This window comes from Pristis pectinata, chromosome 9 (genome assembly GCF_009764475.1).
Source record: "Pristis pectinata isolate sPriPec2 chromosome 9, sPriPec2.1.pri, whole genome shotgun sequence".
Classification (NCBI taxonomy): domain Eukaryota; kingdom Metazoa; phylum Chordata; class Chondrichthyes; order Rhinopristiformes; family Pristidae; genus Pristis; species Pristis pectinata.
The window spans coordinates 79,517,170-79,531,253 of NC_067413.1; the positions used below are offsets into that span (position 1 = coordinate 79,517,170).

The window sequence follows — 14,084 nt, forward strand, 5'->3', positions numbered from 1 at the left end:
GTAAATCTCCTTGCCCTGCAGTCGTACTTTCTCCTCCTCCTTTCCAGAAGTGTACAAGCCAAAACAGCAAATATTAGTTGAGTAAGATTGCAGTAATCAATGTGCTCAACTGAAAGCAGGACTACACACTTGCCTTGGAGGAATAAGACTAAGAAAGAGGGCTAGAAATTGTTCAGCACCATTTTATCAGTGTTAAAATACACTGCGTTTTTTCAGAGGTTAAAGTAAGCTGGTACAGCTAAGTACAGCATACTTGTAAAACAGTGGCCAAAGTTACGTTGTGATACAATTGTACTGGTAAGAAATTTAAGTTACTGTCACCTCTGACTATTTCCTTGAACTGTGTTTTAAAAAGCTATTTAAAAAAAGCACTTACGTGGAATGTTACATAGCTTGGTTTAAAAACCGCCATTGTCAGGTTCCCTTCTGTAATGCCATGCTATGCCAGCTCAGGAACAGTTGGCATTACTGAAAGCTCTGGTTGAGGTCTTTGTATGCCTCTTTGTCTTACTCCTCTCTGCCACACCCCTACTCTCCCTCTTTCACCTACCCAGTCTGTGTTGCTTCTTTGTCGTGGTCTTGCTGTGAACTGTGAGGTCTCAAGAAATGACACCCATGCACAATGCTCACACTTCTAATAATGCTACACACTACGATAGGACATGCATATGGAGTTCGGAGCCCACAGCTCTGGGATTAAGGGGTGGGTGTGTGTTTCACAAGATCACAAGACAAGGGAGCAGAAGCAGGCCATTCGGCCCATCGAGTCTGCTCCAAGGAAAGGGAAATAGAAATGAGAAATGGGGAATGGGGGAAGAAGAAAAAAAAAACACAACTATTCTAATCCCAATTACCGGCCTTATCCCCATATCCCTTGATATCCTGACTATTTAGATATCTATCTATCTCCTCCTTGAACGCTCCCACTGATCTGGCCTCCACTGCTGTACGTGGCAAGGAGTTCCACAAATTCACCACCCTCTGGCTAAAGAAATTTTTCCTCATCTCTGTTTTGAAACTGTACCCTCTAATTCTAAGATTGTGCCCTCTGGTCCTGGACTCACCCACCAAGGAAAACAACCTAGCCACATACAGTCCAAGAGCTGACAAACGCTCCTCATACGTAAGCCCTTTCATTCCTGGAATCATCCTCGTAAATCTCCTCTGAACCCTCTCCAACGTCAACACATCCTTCCTAAGATGTGGGGCCCAAAACTGCGCACAATATTCCAAATGAGGCCTCACTAGTGCCCCGTAGAGCCTCATCAACACTTCCTTACTTTTATACACTATACCTCTCGAAATGAATGCCAACATAGCATTCGCTTTCTTTACCACCGATCCGACCTGGTGGTTAACCTTTAAGGTATCCTGCATGAGTACCCCCAAGTCCCTTTGTACTTCCGTGCTTTGGATTTTCTCTCCTCCTAGATAATAATCTGCCCACTTATTTCTGCTTCCAAAGTGTACAACTGCACATTACCCTACATTGAATCTCATCTGCCATTTCCTTGCCCATTCTCCTAAACTGTCTAGGTCCCTCTGCAACCTTCCTATCTCTTCAATACTCCCTACTCCTCCCCCCTTGATTGTGAAGTGCAGAGCTTGAGGGATTAGTATTGCAGTGCTAGAGTCCATTAGACATGTGTAGGCCTGGGAGGTAGGGATTATCTCACTAAAGTGTGGCCTTCAAAAGTTAAGATTCAAAAATGTTCATTCATTTCTGAAATGTTCATTGACAAGCTTTCTCAATCTCCTTAATAAGAAGAAAGAATCCTGGAAATATGCAGCAGGTAAGGAAGCATTTGTGGAGAGATAAAAAAGAATTAATGTTTCAGGTTGCTAATGTTTTTCAGAACAAAAGAAATTGGAAATCAAGCAAGTTTTCTTGCAAAGAGGGAGGGATGGACAGAACAAATGGAACGTCTCTGATACTGTAGTGTGTTCAGTGCTCATGAAGCAGTCCCCTTTATGTTGCCAAATCCAGATGTAGATTGGGTAAGTGCTTTGCAGACATCCCCATTCAGTCCGCAAGTGTCGCTTTAATTCTGAATCTAGCTCTCATTCTAACTCCTCTCTCTTTGGCTTCTTAACCTGTTCAACAAAGCCCAATAAAGTCAGAGAGTAATACAGCACAGAAACAGGCCCTTCAGGCCAACTCACCCATGCTGACAAAGATGCCCATCTAAGCTCGTCCCATTTGCCCACTTTTGGCCCATATCCCTCTAAACCTTTCCTATCCATTTACCTGTGCAAGTCTCTCTTAAATGTTGTTATTGTATCTGCTTCAACCACTTCCTCTGGCAGCTCGTTCCATATATGTTCCACCCTCTGCATGATGAAAGGGCCCCTCAGATCCCTTTTAAATCTTTCTCCTCTCACCAGACCACCGTCCAGCCACTGTCTGTAAATTGTATGTTCTCCCCATGTCTGTGTGGGTTTCCTCTGGGTACTCCGGTTTCTTCCCACATTCCAAAGACGTGTGGGTTAGGAAGTTATAGGCATGCTATGTTGGCGCCGGTAGCGTGGCGACACTTGTGGGCTGTCCCCCAAAATTACTATGCAAAGGATGTACTTCACTGTGTGTTTCGATGTACATGTGACTAATAAAGATCTTATCTTATCTTATCTATCTTAAATCTACGCCCTCTAGTTTTTGATTCCCTTACCCTGGGAAAAAGACCATGTGTATTCATACTATCTATGCCTTTCATGACATTATACACTGATATAAAGTCACCCCACAGTCTCCTACACTCCAAGAAATGAAGTCCCAGCCTGCCCAACCTCTCCCTGTAACTCAGGCCTGAGTCCTGGCAATATTCTCCTCAATTTTCTTTGCACTCTTTCCAGATTAATGCCATGTTTACTGTGATATGGAAACCAAAACTGTACACAATACTCCAGGTGCAGCCTCACGCAAGACTTGTACAACTCAGCATAGCATCCCAACTCCTTTACTCAGTGCCCTGAAAGATAAAAGCCAGCATACCAAATATCTTCATTACCACCCTGTCTACCTGTGACGCCACTTTTAGGGAACTATGTACTCCTTGATCAGTCCGTTCTACAACACTCTCCAGCACCCTACCGTTCTCTGTGAAAGTCCTACCCTGGTTTCTCTTCCCAAAATGCAACACCTCTCAATTGAATGCCATTTTCCATTCCTCAGCCACTTCCATGTAATTTTTGATAACCTCCTTCACTGTCTACTATACCAGCTATTTTAGTGTCATCTGCAAACTTACTAACCATGCCATTCTCATCCAAATCGTTTCTATAAATGACAAACATCGATGGGCCCAACAGTGATCCCTGTGCCCACCACTAGTCACAGGCCTCCAGTGCAAAAAAAAAACAACCTTCCACCGTCACCCTCTGCTTCCTACCATCAAGCCAATTATGTATCCTCTTATCTGGCTCTCCCTGCACCCATGTGTTCTAACCTTCCAGACTAGCCCTCCATGTGGGACCTTGTCAAAGGCCTTACTAAAGTCTATACAGACAATGTCCACTGCTCTGCCCTCATCAATCCTTTTGGTTACCTCTTCAAAAATTCCAGCAGATTTGAGAGACGGGATCCAATAACATGAGCTCAAAGAACCTTTTGTATTTTGATAAGGCATATTTCAGCCCTAAGGACTCAACATTGAATTTCACAATTTCACATAACCAATTTCCAATTTGTATCAGAACTGGACAGTTCTAATGAAAGGACACCAACCTGCGGTATTGACCCTACATCTCTTTATACAGATGCTGCCTGACCTGGAATTCTCTATTTTTATTTCAGATTTCCATTCTCTGTCACGTTCTGCTTCTCCAATTTGTACGTTACAATTCCAGCCTCATTATTTTACTTTTCTCCTTCACCTCTTTTATCCTCATCCCTTTTTCACAACTCCTTCAGATAGATCCTCTGTGATTGACAAGTCTTCACCACCCTCTTTTAGCCAGAACTGCTACCATTTGTGGGAGTTAGTTGCTCATAATCTTCATCCTATCCTTGTTCTCCCAACTTCCTTCAGCCTATCACCTGAACTCACCAATCCCCTGCCTGCATGTGCTCCTCCCCCTCCCCCCACCTTCTTATTCTGGCCTCTGCGCTCTTCCATTCCAGTCCTGATGAAGGGTCTTAGCCAGAAACATCGACTGTTTTTTCCCTCCATGGGTGCTGCCTGACCTGCTGAGTTCCTCCAGCACTTTTTGTGTATTGTTCCAGATTCCAGCATCTGCAGAATTTTTAGTCTCTTCACTGCCTATTTATTTTTAAACTTAAAACTTGTTTGATTTCTTACTTTTCCCAGAGCTGCAGAACATTCCAGCATTCTCTATTTTTATTTCAGATTTCCAGCATGTGCAATTTTTGGTTCCTGTTTCCTGCACCCTCTGTGTCTCTTCCAGCTGCTCTTGTTCTGACTCTCTCCTTCCTTCACTCAAATAAGCAAGTTACTTCTGCACCTCCCACCACTGTACCAAATCACATTCTTTCTCAAACGCACACACTGACCGCAATTCTATCACTGCAGCAACTTACTCACTCACCCACCCACCGACTCAGTAATGCACCTTCACCTTCACTCCATTCATTGCCCAGAACTACATCCACAAGCTCACTCTATGGCAATTCCATCAGTTATCCAAGAGGGGCACAATGTCATATCTATTTAATCACTTTACACAATTGTGTAGGCGAATCATAGAATCTGGTGGGGGGGCGGGGAGAAGTTGATGGGAATGTGGGGAGAATTAAAAAGAAAGATTAATGTAGGAGTAGTGTTAATGGGTGGTTGATGGGCTGCATGGACTCAGTGGACTGAAAGGCCTGTTTCCATAGTGTCTCTCTCAATAACAATTGTTTTCCACCACAGACAAAATTCACTTGGAACAGGGATCTGGCATTGCAGACTGGAGATGACCACATCAAAAGTGCAGGCTAACAGTTCTGGAGAAGAGTGTGCTGGATCCAGTGGGTGTTGGTGCTGGTGAGCCCCAGGCAACAGGAGAAGCAAAGTATTCAGAGAGCTGCCTCGTATCATTTCATTGCATTCATTCAACCTCATGCTTTGGTGCAAGTATCTGACCCAACAGGAGGTAGATTAGAACTGAGAAGGCTTGTTCTGAATATCTTTTTAAGAATTGTGCCTTTCGACACCAGCAGGACATTAAACTGGTACAATAGCCACACACAAACATATCTTTGAGATGCATCAGGACAGGAAGACATCCCAAAAGCTTATCAGAGTTTCATTCACAATCCAGCACACATATCAATGGTACAGTACCTCAATTCCTAGGTTTTACATCAACGTATCCAACATAAACACATTTAAGATAGTTACCATCACTGCAAAAGTACACAGATACCATTTCCATACAAATATCATTAAAGTAATTGTGATGATGCTCTGCAGGATTTGGAGAACATAAGGCTCTCACATTGTGATAATTCTTACAGTCAGAGGTTAGTTCAGCCTTCATTGAAAACTTTTATTTGTTGTAACCATGTACAGGAGTGCCAACTGATCCTGGGTCAACAGTACAGCCATTTCAGCACACTGAAAATCTATTCTGGGACTTTTACAGATTATGTAGCACAGAGAGTTTGATGAACTGAGCAAAGGTAGCAGACTGAAGAAATCCACTTTTGTTTCATGGCAGATGCCACCTTCAAAGACACACTTTTTTAAAAAGATAAGTAACAACATTCGTTTGCATAACCTGAATGCTCTTCAAATGAGCCTGGTCTGCTTTTTACCCCAATTACTGATAATTTTCTCTGGTATTTTTTTTTCTATTTTAGCCTGACTTTCTCAGACTGTAGCTCATGACAAACATTCTCAGTATGACTGAGGGTTAAATGCCTTATTTCTTTTACATAAATAACACAGGACCACATATTAGAAATATTGTGGCTTTATTTATATACCTCTTCTAAAGTATGATAGACTTCATAGTTGTAGACAGGATTGGACCGGCGGCATCGAGTACTGGAGCCACTCTGCTTCTCCATTAGTTCTTGAAGGTCAGAAACAAGGATCCTAATATTAAAAAAGATGGTAAGTTCTTGCATTTCAAACTGCACTTGAAATGTTATCATGTAGTGTATTGTACAAACATCACTGGGAACACAACAACATTGTCAACTGGCGTGCAAGTTTACTTTTGACATTAGTGTTATATGGTGTAATGTGAAAGTGTGCTTTACAAAAGGATGATGGCCTGGCTCCAGCATTTGTTAACAGGCTTATCCCTACTTGAGCCACATTCAATGATTCCTGTGCTGAAGTGTAATGGATTTTTCAAGGACAATCCTGAAGTTATCCATCTCTAAGATGTCCACCTTTTTCTTTCGTAGAGTTCCCTAAAATTGCCAATCCCTGTCCATGTGTTTACCCCAACAGCATGCTCCTATGGGCTTTCGGTGACATGTGGAGCCCAATCCTGCAACATACCTGCTACATGGTGGCCCCACTACTTGAAACGGTGACTCTCAGAGTCCCTGCCGTGGCAAAATGTGTAGCAATATTTGTGACTTTTACATGACTTCAGTCATAATAACTGGGAAAGAAGGCCCACAATAGGTGATTCTAATTTTCTAACATATTGCATGTTGGGACATTAAAATAATACTCCCCTCATGGCTCAGTCAAAGTTTGTTTAAGTTGGTGCATTTGTGCCTCTAAGAATTTGCAGGATGCTCTACTTCCAGCAGGGTTCCAACGGAGATATGAAGTCAGTGGGCAGTCTATTTGAACGTGTCAGAGAGGCATGGACATGCACATTTAACTGCACCATGCAGCCAGAAAAATCTGGCATTTGTACACTATTGGGGAGGACTGCTCAGACTCCCAAACTCTTTTGGACCCAGTCAATGGCATTCCCCAACACCCATTTGCATTGGTCAAGAGTTAATGTCTGCAAATATTCATCCATGCACCAACATGAAGAATTTAGAAGTGCTGATGATGGCTCTACTTTCTAATGGAGGGAAGAGCCTTTCAGCAGGCCTCTCCCTCCAGATTAGCTCCTGGCACATCACTCTCCCCCAACCATCACCCCCAACCCTCACTCTGTCAAAAATGTACCGAAAGCTATACTTTCATATTTGCTTCAGTATTCACCTGTGAGAGAGACCTTGACATTTGTAAGGACAGCGTAAAACAGGCTGATAAGCTAGAACATGTCGATATTAAGGAAGAGGATATGCTGGAACTTTTGAAAAACATTAGGATAGATACATCCCTGGGGCCTGACGGGATATATCCCAGGATACTATGGGAAGCGAGGGAAGAGATTTATGAGCCCTTGACGATGATCTTTGCATCCTCACTGGCCACAGGAGTAGTACCAGATGATTGGAGGGTGGCAAATGTTATTCCTTTGTACAAGTAAGGGAGTAGCGATAACCCTGGGAATTATAGATCAGTGAGCCTTACTTCAGTGATGGGAAAATTATTGGAAAAGATTCTTAGGGACAAGATTTATGAGCATTTGGAGAAGCATAGTCTGATTAGGGATAGTCAGCATGGCTTTGAGAGGGGCAGGTCATGCCTCACAAGCCTGACTGAATTCTTTGAGGATGTGACAAAACACATTGATGAGGATAAAGCAGTGGATGTGGTGTATATGGACTTGAGTAAGGCATTTGACAAGGTTCCCCATGATAGGTTCATTCAGAAAGTCAGGAGACATGAAATCCAGGAAACTTGGCTGTGTGGATTCAGAATTGACTTGCCCATAGAAGGCAGAGGGCAGTTGTAGACGGAATGTATTCTGCCCGGAAGTTGGTGACCAGTGCTGTTCTGCAGGGATCTATTCTGGAACCCCTGCTCTTTGTGATTTTTATAAATGACTTGGATGAGGAAGTGGAAGGGTGGGTTAGTAAGTTTGCAGATGATACGAAGGTTGCTGGTATTATGGATAGTGTAGAAGGTTGTTGAGGGTTACAATGGGACATTGATAGGATGCAAAGCAGGGCTGAGGAGTGGCAGATGGAGTTTAACCCAGAAAAGTGTGAAGTTATTCACTTTGAAACGTCGAATTTGAAGGCAGAACACAGGGTTAATGGCAGGATTCTTAGCAGTGTGGAGGAACAGAGGGATCTTGGGGTCCACATCCATAGATCCTTCAAAGTTGCCGCGCAAGTTGATAGGGTTGTTAAGGCCGTGAACGGCATGTTGTCCTTCATTAGTTGGGGGAATGAGTTCAAGAGCCACGAGGTAATGTTGCAGCTCTATAAAACCTTGGTTAGATCACACTTAGAATACTGTGTTCAGCTCTGGTCACTTCACTATTGGAAGGATGTGGAAGCTTCAGAAAGGGTGCAGAGGAAATTTACCAGAATGCTGTCTGGATTGGAGAGCATGTCTTATGAGGATAGACTGAGCAAGCTAAGGCTTTTCTCTTTGGAGTGAAGGAGGATGAGAGGTGACCTGATAGAGCTGTACAGGATGATAAGAGGCATAGATCGAGTGGACAGCCAGACATTTTCTCAGTGCGGCATAACACGAGGGGGCATAATTTTAAGGTGATTGGAGGAAGGTACAGGTGGATATCAGAGGTAAGTATTCCCCCCCACAGAGAGTGGATGGTGGATGGAACGCACTGCCAGGGGTGCTGGTAGAGGCAGACATTTAAGAGACTCTTAGATAGGCACATGGGTGATAGAAAGGAGGGATATGTGGGAGGGAATGGTTAGATTGATCTGAGTAGGTAAAAGGTTGGCACAACATCGTGGGCCAAAGGGCCTGTACTGTGCTGTAATGTTCTATATAAGGCTTTGAATAGCACCAGCATTCTGGTCTTTGGGTATTTGTGTGTTTTTAATGTCCCAATGTAGTTCTGGTGTTGCACTAGCATCACCATTGCAGCACCGTTATTTTCTTCTCTTCATTAAAGAGGTTCATTCTCAGCAGTCTCACATCTTTAGTGACTCACAGACAAGGGAAATGGGTGGTGTTGATATGAATTTAGACGGACATGCTTAAGTCTCTAAATGACCTGCCAGTGTATTCTTTAAAGCTACAATATAAACAATTCTACTGAGTACTATCTTGTTTGATGGAAAAGATGCCAGGTATGCAGTAATATAAACTCACTAGCGCAGGTTTTGTAAGGGGCATTATTTACTTGGTACTCAGTGGCTGTACATGTCAGTCATTTTGATATCTTTTGAGAAAACATGATTCAGTAAAACTCCATTATTATTATCATCATCTTGTAACCACTTGCAATTATCACATACTTTTCCATAAAATTACTGTTCTTTAAAAAATAGGTCCACTTGTTACTGTTTTGACAACTTAATGAGAAAGGATTATCAGAGCTCAAATCCCTGTGTGCAGTAGGGGAGATTAAGGATTACTAAAGGCCTGTTACCTATTTATAGTCAATTCCATTTGGGTGCTGGACATGACTCAATAAAACAAAAACACTCATCCCCAGACTTCTGCCAGATTCAGGAAATTCCTGTTTCTCTGAGGTAGCCATCTTGTGACACATTATGAACAAAGCAAAAATAATGAAAACCACTCAAATTCTAAATTAAAAATAAAACATGTTTCAAATATATTTAATTTTGAAACTCTTTGGTCCAGCAATTTTCTGCTTCATACTTTGAGTCTCATATTTTGAGAGTTAAAATGGCATATGTCAATTTTAAAAGAAGGTGTGCTGTTTACATTGCCTTTACTGAGAGCATTTAAGCAAATAATGCCGTCAAATATAGTAAAACAGGAGGATCTGACCAAGCTCAGCAAAACTAGAATTGGTTTTGAACAACATAAATTGATCTTTATAATACTTTAACTATTTTTCTCTGCCCTGCAAATTTCATCTATTTTAGAGATTATACTTGTATTGAAAATATGAGTTGGGAAATGCTGCTGTAGAACATCTGTAAATGCGGTTGCCAGAGGTAAGAGAAACCAACCAACAATTCCACTGGTTACCTGTGTGGTTAATGTCTTTAGGGAAGGTGAAATAGTTTCTTTCATTGAAGTAGTTTGCTTTAAAAAGGATTTGTCTGTTTTCAAAAAAAAAACTCCTGTGTAAACTGAGCAATTTCTATAGCATTAGGTGTCCAACTGCACTCTGAAATTGGTTCCTAATTTAAGAGCAGAATAATGTAATGCGTATTTTTCCAATGTTATGGACTTTGTTGAAAATGTACAGTGCTTTGTTGTGGCTGTAACTTGAAAACTGCATTTAGTTTGACTCACTGAGACACAAGAAGAATAGTCAAGAAGCAGTACAGGGCCATCAGAGGATTATGTGATGAAGAAAAATGTCAAAACTCTAATTCACAGATCAGGTGAATGATAGAAAACCATACAAGGGCATAAAATATTAAGTGAAATAATGACGGTGAATCCAAAATATTTTTTACAATACTGTTATAAAATAGAGAATGTAGGTAAAACTAGAAAAAGGCAAATTCAGGGCCGATATCAGGAAACAAATATAAAATGTACAGAGCATCTGTTTTCTCAGGCGGGGCAGTGGAATCCTTAAGAAACAATTCAATACTGTGTTGGAAGGCTGTTGGCCTCAATGAAAGTATGAACTAAATAGACCAAATGGCAGTTCTCAAGATCAAATACATTTATGATCTGTGTACACATTCATATCAACAACTGCACTTAACCTTTTAGTTGTCTTTTTCTCAATCAGCCCAGAAAAGAATCTCACGTCTTTCAAGATTCAAAGAGTTATTTCAATTTTAGTAAAATTGTTTGTGATAAAACTTGTTTAAAGAAAATTATTAACCATTGGAGGAATTACCACCCCACCCCTCACCCCCATGATGCTTCTCTTTAAGTAGTCAATATGATACAGACCTCCACACAATGATGATATTGGTCACTTCAATCAAATTAATCAATAAAGAATTCATTCAATACCACATTTCCCTTGAGAAACATTATTGGCCAATGCAATGGAATATATCAAGTTCCCATATTTCCTCCCCAGTTTCTTCTGGCCATCAATAACGACAAATAAAATGGATGGAATTCAAAGAACCAAAGAGAGGAGAATTTTTTTTAAATGCAGTTAGTAGTTGTGATTTGGAAAACTTCAGCCTAAAGATTGGATTGGAATATGCTGTAAGAAGATTCAATAGTAACATTCCAAAGACATTTGAATATGCATTTGACAAAGTGAAATCTGGAAGACTCTAAAGTAATCTGAGAAAAGGGGAGGAGAGTGGGATGAACTCTACAGCGGACAAAGATACAATAGGCCTTTCTCATTTCTGCATCCTTACAGACTGCAGTGAGGCTCAAATCCAATGTTCTCCAAGTTGGAGGCATGAACTACAATGAAACCAATGCACTATCCTTTAATTCACTACATTTCTCACTTTAACTCAAAAGGGGATGAGACAAATTTGGTGATGGAAAGTAACAGCAGAGAAATCCAACATAAGCCCCATCCTTTAACATTGTGCAGGTAAAGTTAAAAAATGTTATAAACAAATCAAATTTAAGCCTCTTTGGAAACACAGGTCTCATGTTCATGAAGTTCAATAATGACAATTAACATATTTCACATTCTTTTTAGACAAACTCCATGCTATTTTGGAACCTAATGCTGAATGCAATAAAACATTACATTTGTTAGAAATATATGTTGTCTGTTTAATACTATTCCTTCAACTGCTACCAACCAATAATAACAGATACATTGTTTGACAAGTGTACGCTGAACTGAATTGGCTTTCAATGCTTTAAAAAAATCTTTTGTATTCTATGTGAAAGAATGAATTGATTCACAATGAATAGCTACAGTATTACCTATTGTATGCAGTCCTGTGTGACAGTAAAATCAGTTTGGCAAGCAAAATACATTGAACAAGGTTTCAAGATAAATGAGGGATGATAATCCATTAAAAATACAAACATACTGAGCAACAGAAAAGCAAAATCACCTGCCACTGAATCTGTGACTGAAATGTGCTGCAGTGCATGTGGTTTGGATAAACAACGTGTATCAACGATGAATTTCTGATTGGTGAGAAACGCAGATAGTGACTACAGTAGATTGGGAATGTCCACCATGTAAACAAATGGAAATTACCTTCAAAAAAATTAATTGAGAATGTCGCTTTCAATGGTGAAAAAAAATCCATAAATTTATTTCATATAGATTGAAGTTTGCAAGTACAATGAGACAAGAATATTATTCTCTGTATTTGTTGTTCTCCTTTTACTACATTTGTCACCTGCCATACAGTTTTCTTCTCTGAAGACTATATATTTTTTTTAACTCTTCAGAAATACAGATGCATGGGCTAATAATACAAAGACCTGAGTTCAAATCCTGTAATGGCAGCTGTGGATTTTAAATTCATTGAAATCTGATGATTATAATACTAGTAAACAGTGGATTTTTATAGAAAACCCTCCCAGTTCACAATGCCTTCCTAGGGAGGAAATCTCCTTTCCTTACCCATCTGCTCTATTTGTGGCCCTTGAAAATTCGCTGATATGGCCTAGCAAACTACTTAGTTCTACCCTAATTGTTAAATTAATACTGACCCAGGCATTGAATTTGGACAAAGGGAGGTTTGTCTAAGCCCACATGACCATACAAAATCCATCTGATGAACATATGGGGATTGATATCTAAATTGGCAGAGCTATCCTACTGACTAGTCAAATAGTTGCCTGACAACACTGACCTCTCAAAATCATATCTTTCAACCCACGTGACACACCTCCATCACATTCCTTGGGTACATTCTGGTTTACTGTCTGGTAGGGGAAAAAGGGGATGGTCTAGTGAAATACAGGGCAAACTACCCTGGGAGTCTCAACATTGACTCGAGACTTCATGAAAGTCTCATAGCATTGTGATAAACAAGAGCAAGGAAGTCTGCTTCTGATTACCATTTACCATCCTCCATCAGCTGAAAAATCAAATGCTCTGTGTATGTTTAACAGTAGTTAGAGAGAGATACACCCAGGAACAGGAGCTTCAGCCCACAGAATCCACCCTGACCATCTACACTAATTCTACAGCCCATTTACCCTAATCCTACATTAATCCCATTTTTAATTCTCCTATATCCTCATTAACTCTCCCCAGATTTTAATCACTACCCGGCAATTCACAGTGGTCCAATTAATCTACCAACCTGCATGTTTTTGAGATGTGGGAGGAAATTGGAGCACCCAGAGGAAACCCACATTGTCACAGGGAGAACAGGTATACCCCATGCAGACAGCACCCAAGTTCAAGACTGAATGAACATGTTTCTGCTGCTGTGCCACCCAATACTCAGAAGAAGCACTGAAAGCAGAGCGTACTCTGTGTGGTGCATGTCAAAATTCCTCATCAAGGGTGCTTGGTCACACCATGACTGGCTGACAGAACTTCAGTCAACAGCAGGTAGTGAGTGAAGCAACATGAGGGATAAATTTATTGACCTCACCTCCACCAATATACCTACTGAAGGTGCAAAGATCCATGTTAACATTGGTAGAAGGGACCACCAAAAATGTGGAAACAAAGACCCATCTTCACACTGAGGACTCTTCATTGGGTTATTCAGCATTAAAACTGTGCTCAGTGGAACGAAACAAAACTAGGCATCCATGAGGCACTATGGACCATTAGCAGAAGTAGAAATGCACACAATCACAATTGTAACCTCATATATCCTTCATTTTGACATTTAAAATCAAGCCAGCAGATCAACCCTGTTTCAATGTGTGCAGAAGGGCATGCTGAGAGCAATTTTAGGCATGCCTGAAAACATGAAGTGCTAACTTACTTATTTATTACAGCAGAGGAAGATCATGCAGCCCATCGTGTCATACAGACTCCAAGCAGAGCAATCCCCAGTCCCACTCCCATGTTACCTGTTAGATTTTTCTCTCACATACCGTCAACTTCCCTCTGGTTCTTACCTATGCAAAGGGGTAATTTACAGTAATCAATTAACCCACAAGTACATCTTTGCACTGTGAAGGAAAAGCAAAGCACCTAGTGGAAACCAACACATCCATGAGGAGAACTCCACCCGGATGGCACTAGAAATCAGGATCGAATCCAGTCAGGTGAAACTGCAATGCAGG

General features: G+C 41.0%; 1 protein-coding gene across 1 annotated transcript in view; it reads right to left on the bottom strand.

Annotated features, from left to right (window-relative positions):
• cpa6 (carboxypeptidase A6) overlaps positions 1–14,084 on the bottom strand; it is a 51,820-nt gene that overhangs the window by 22,649 nt on the left and 15,087 nt on the right. The window contains 1 exon segment of the mRNA XM_052023232.1: positions 5,930–6,041. Within this exon segment, the coding sequence (XP_051879192.1) occupies positions 5,930–6,041 (112 nt within the window).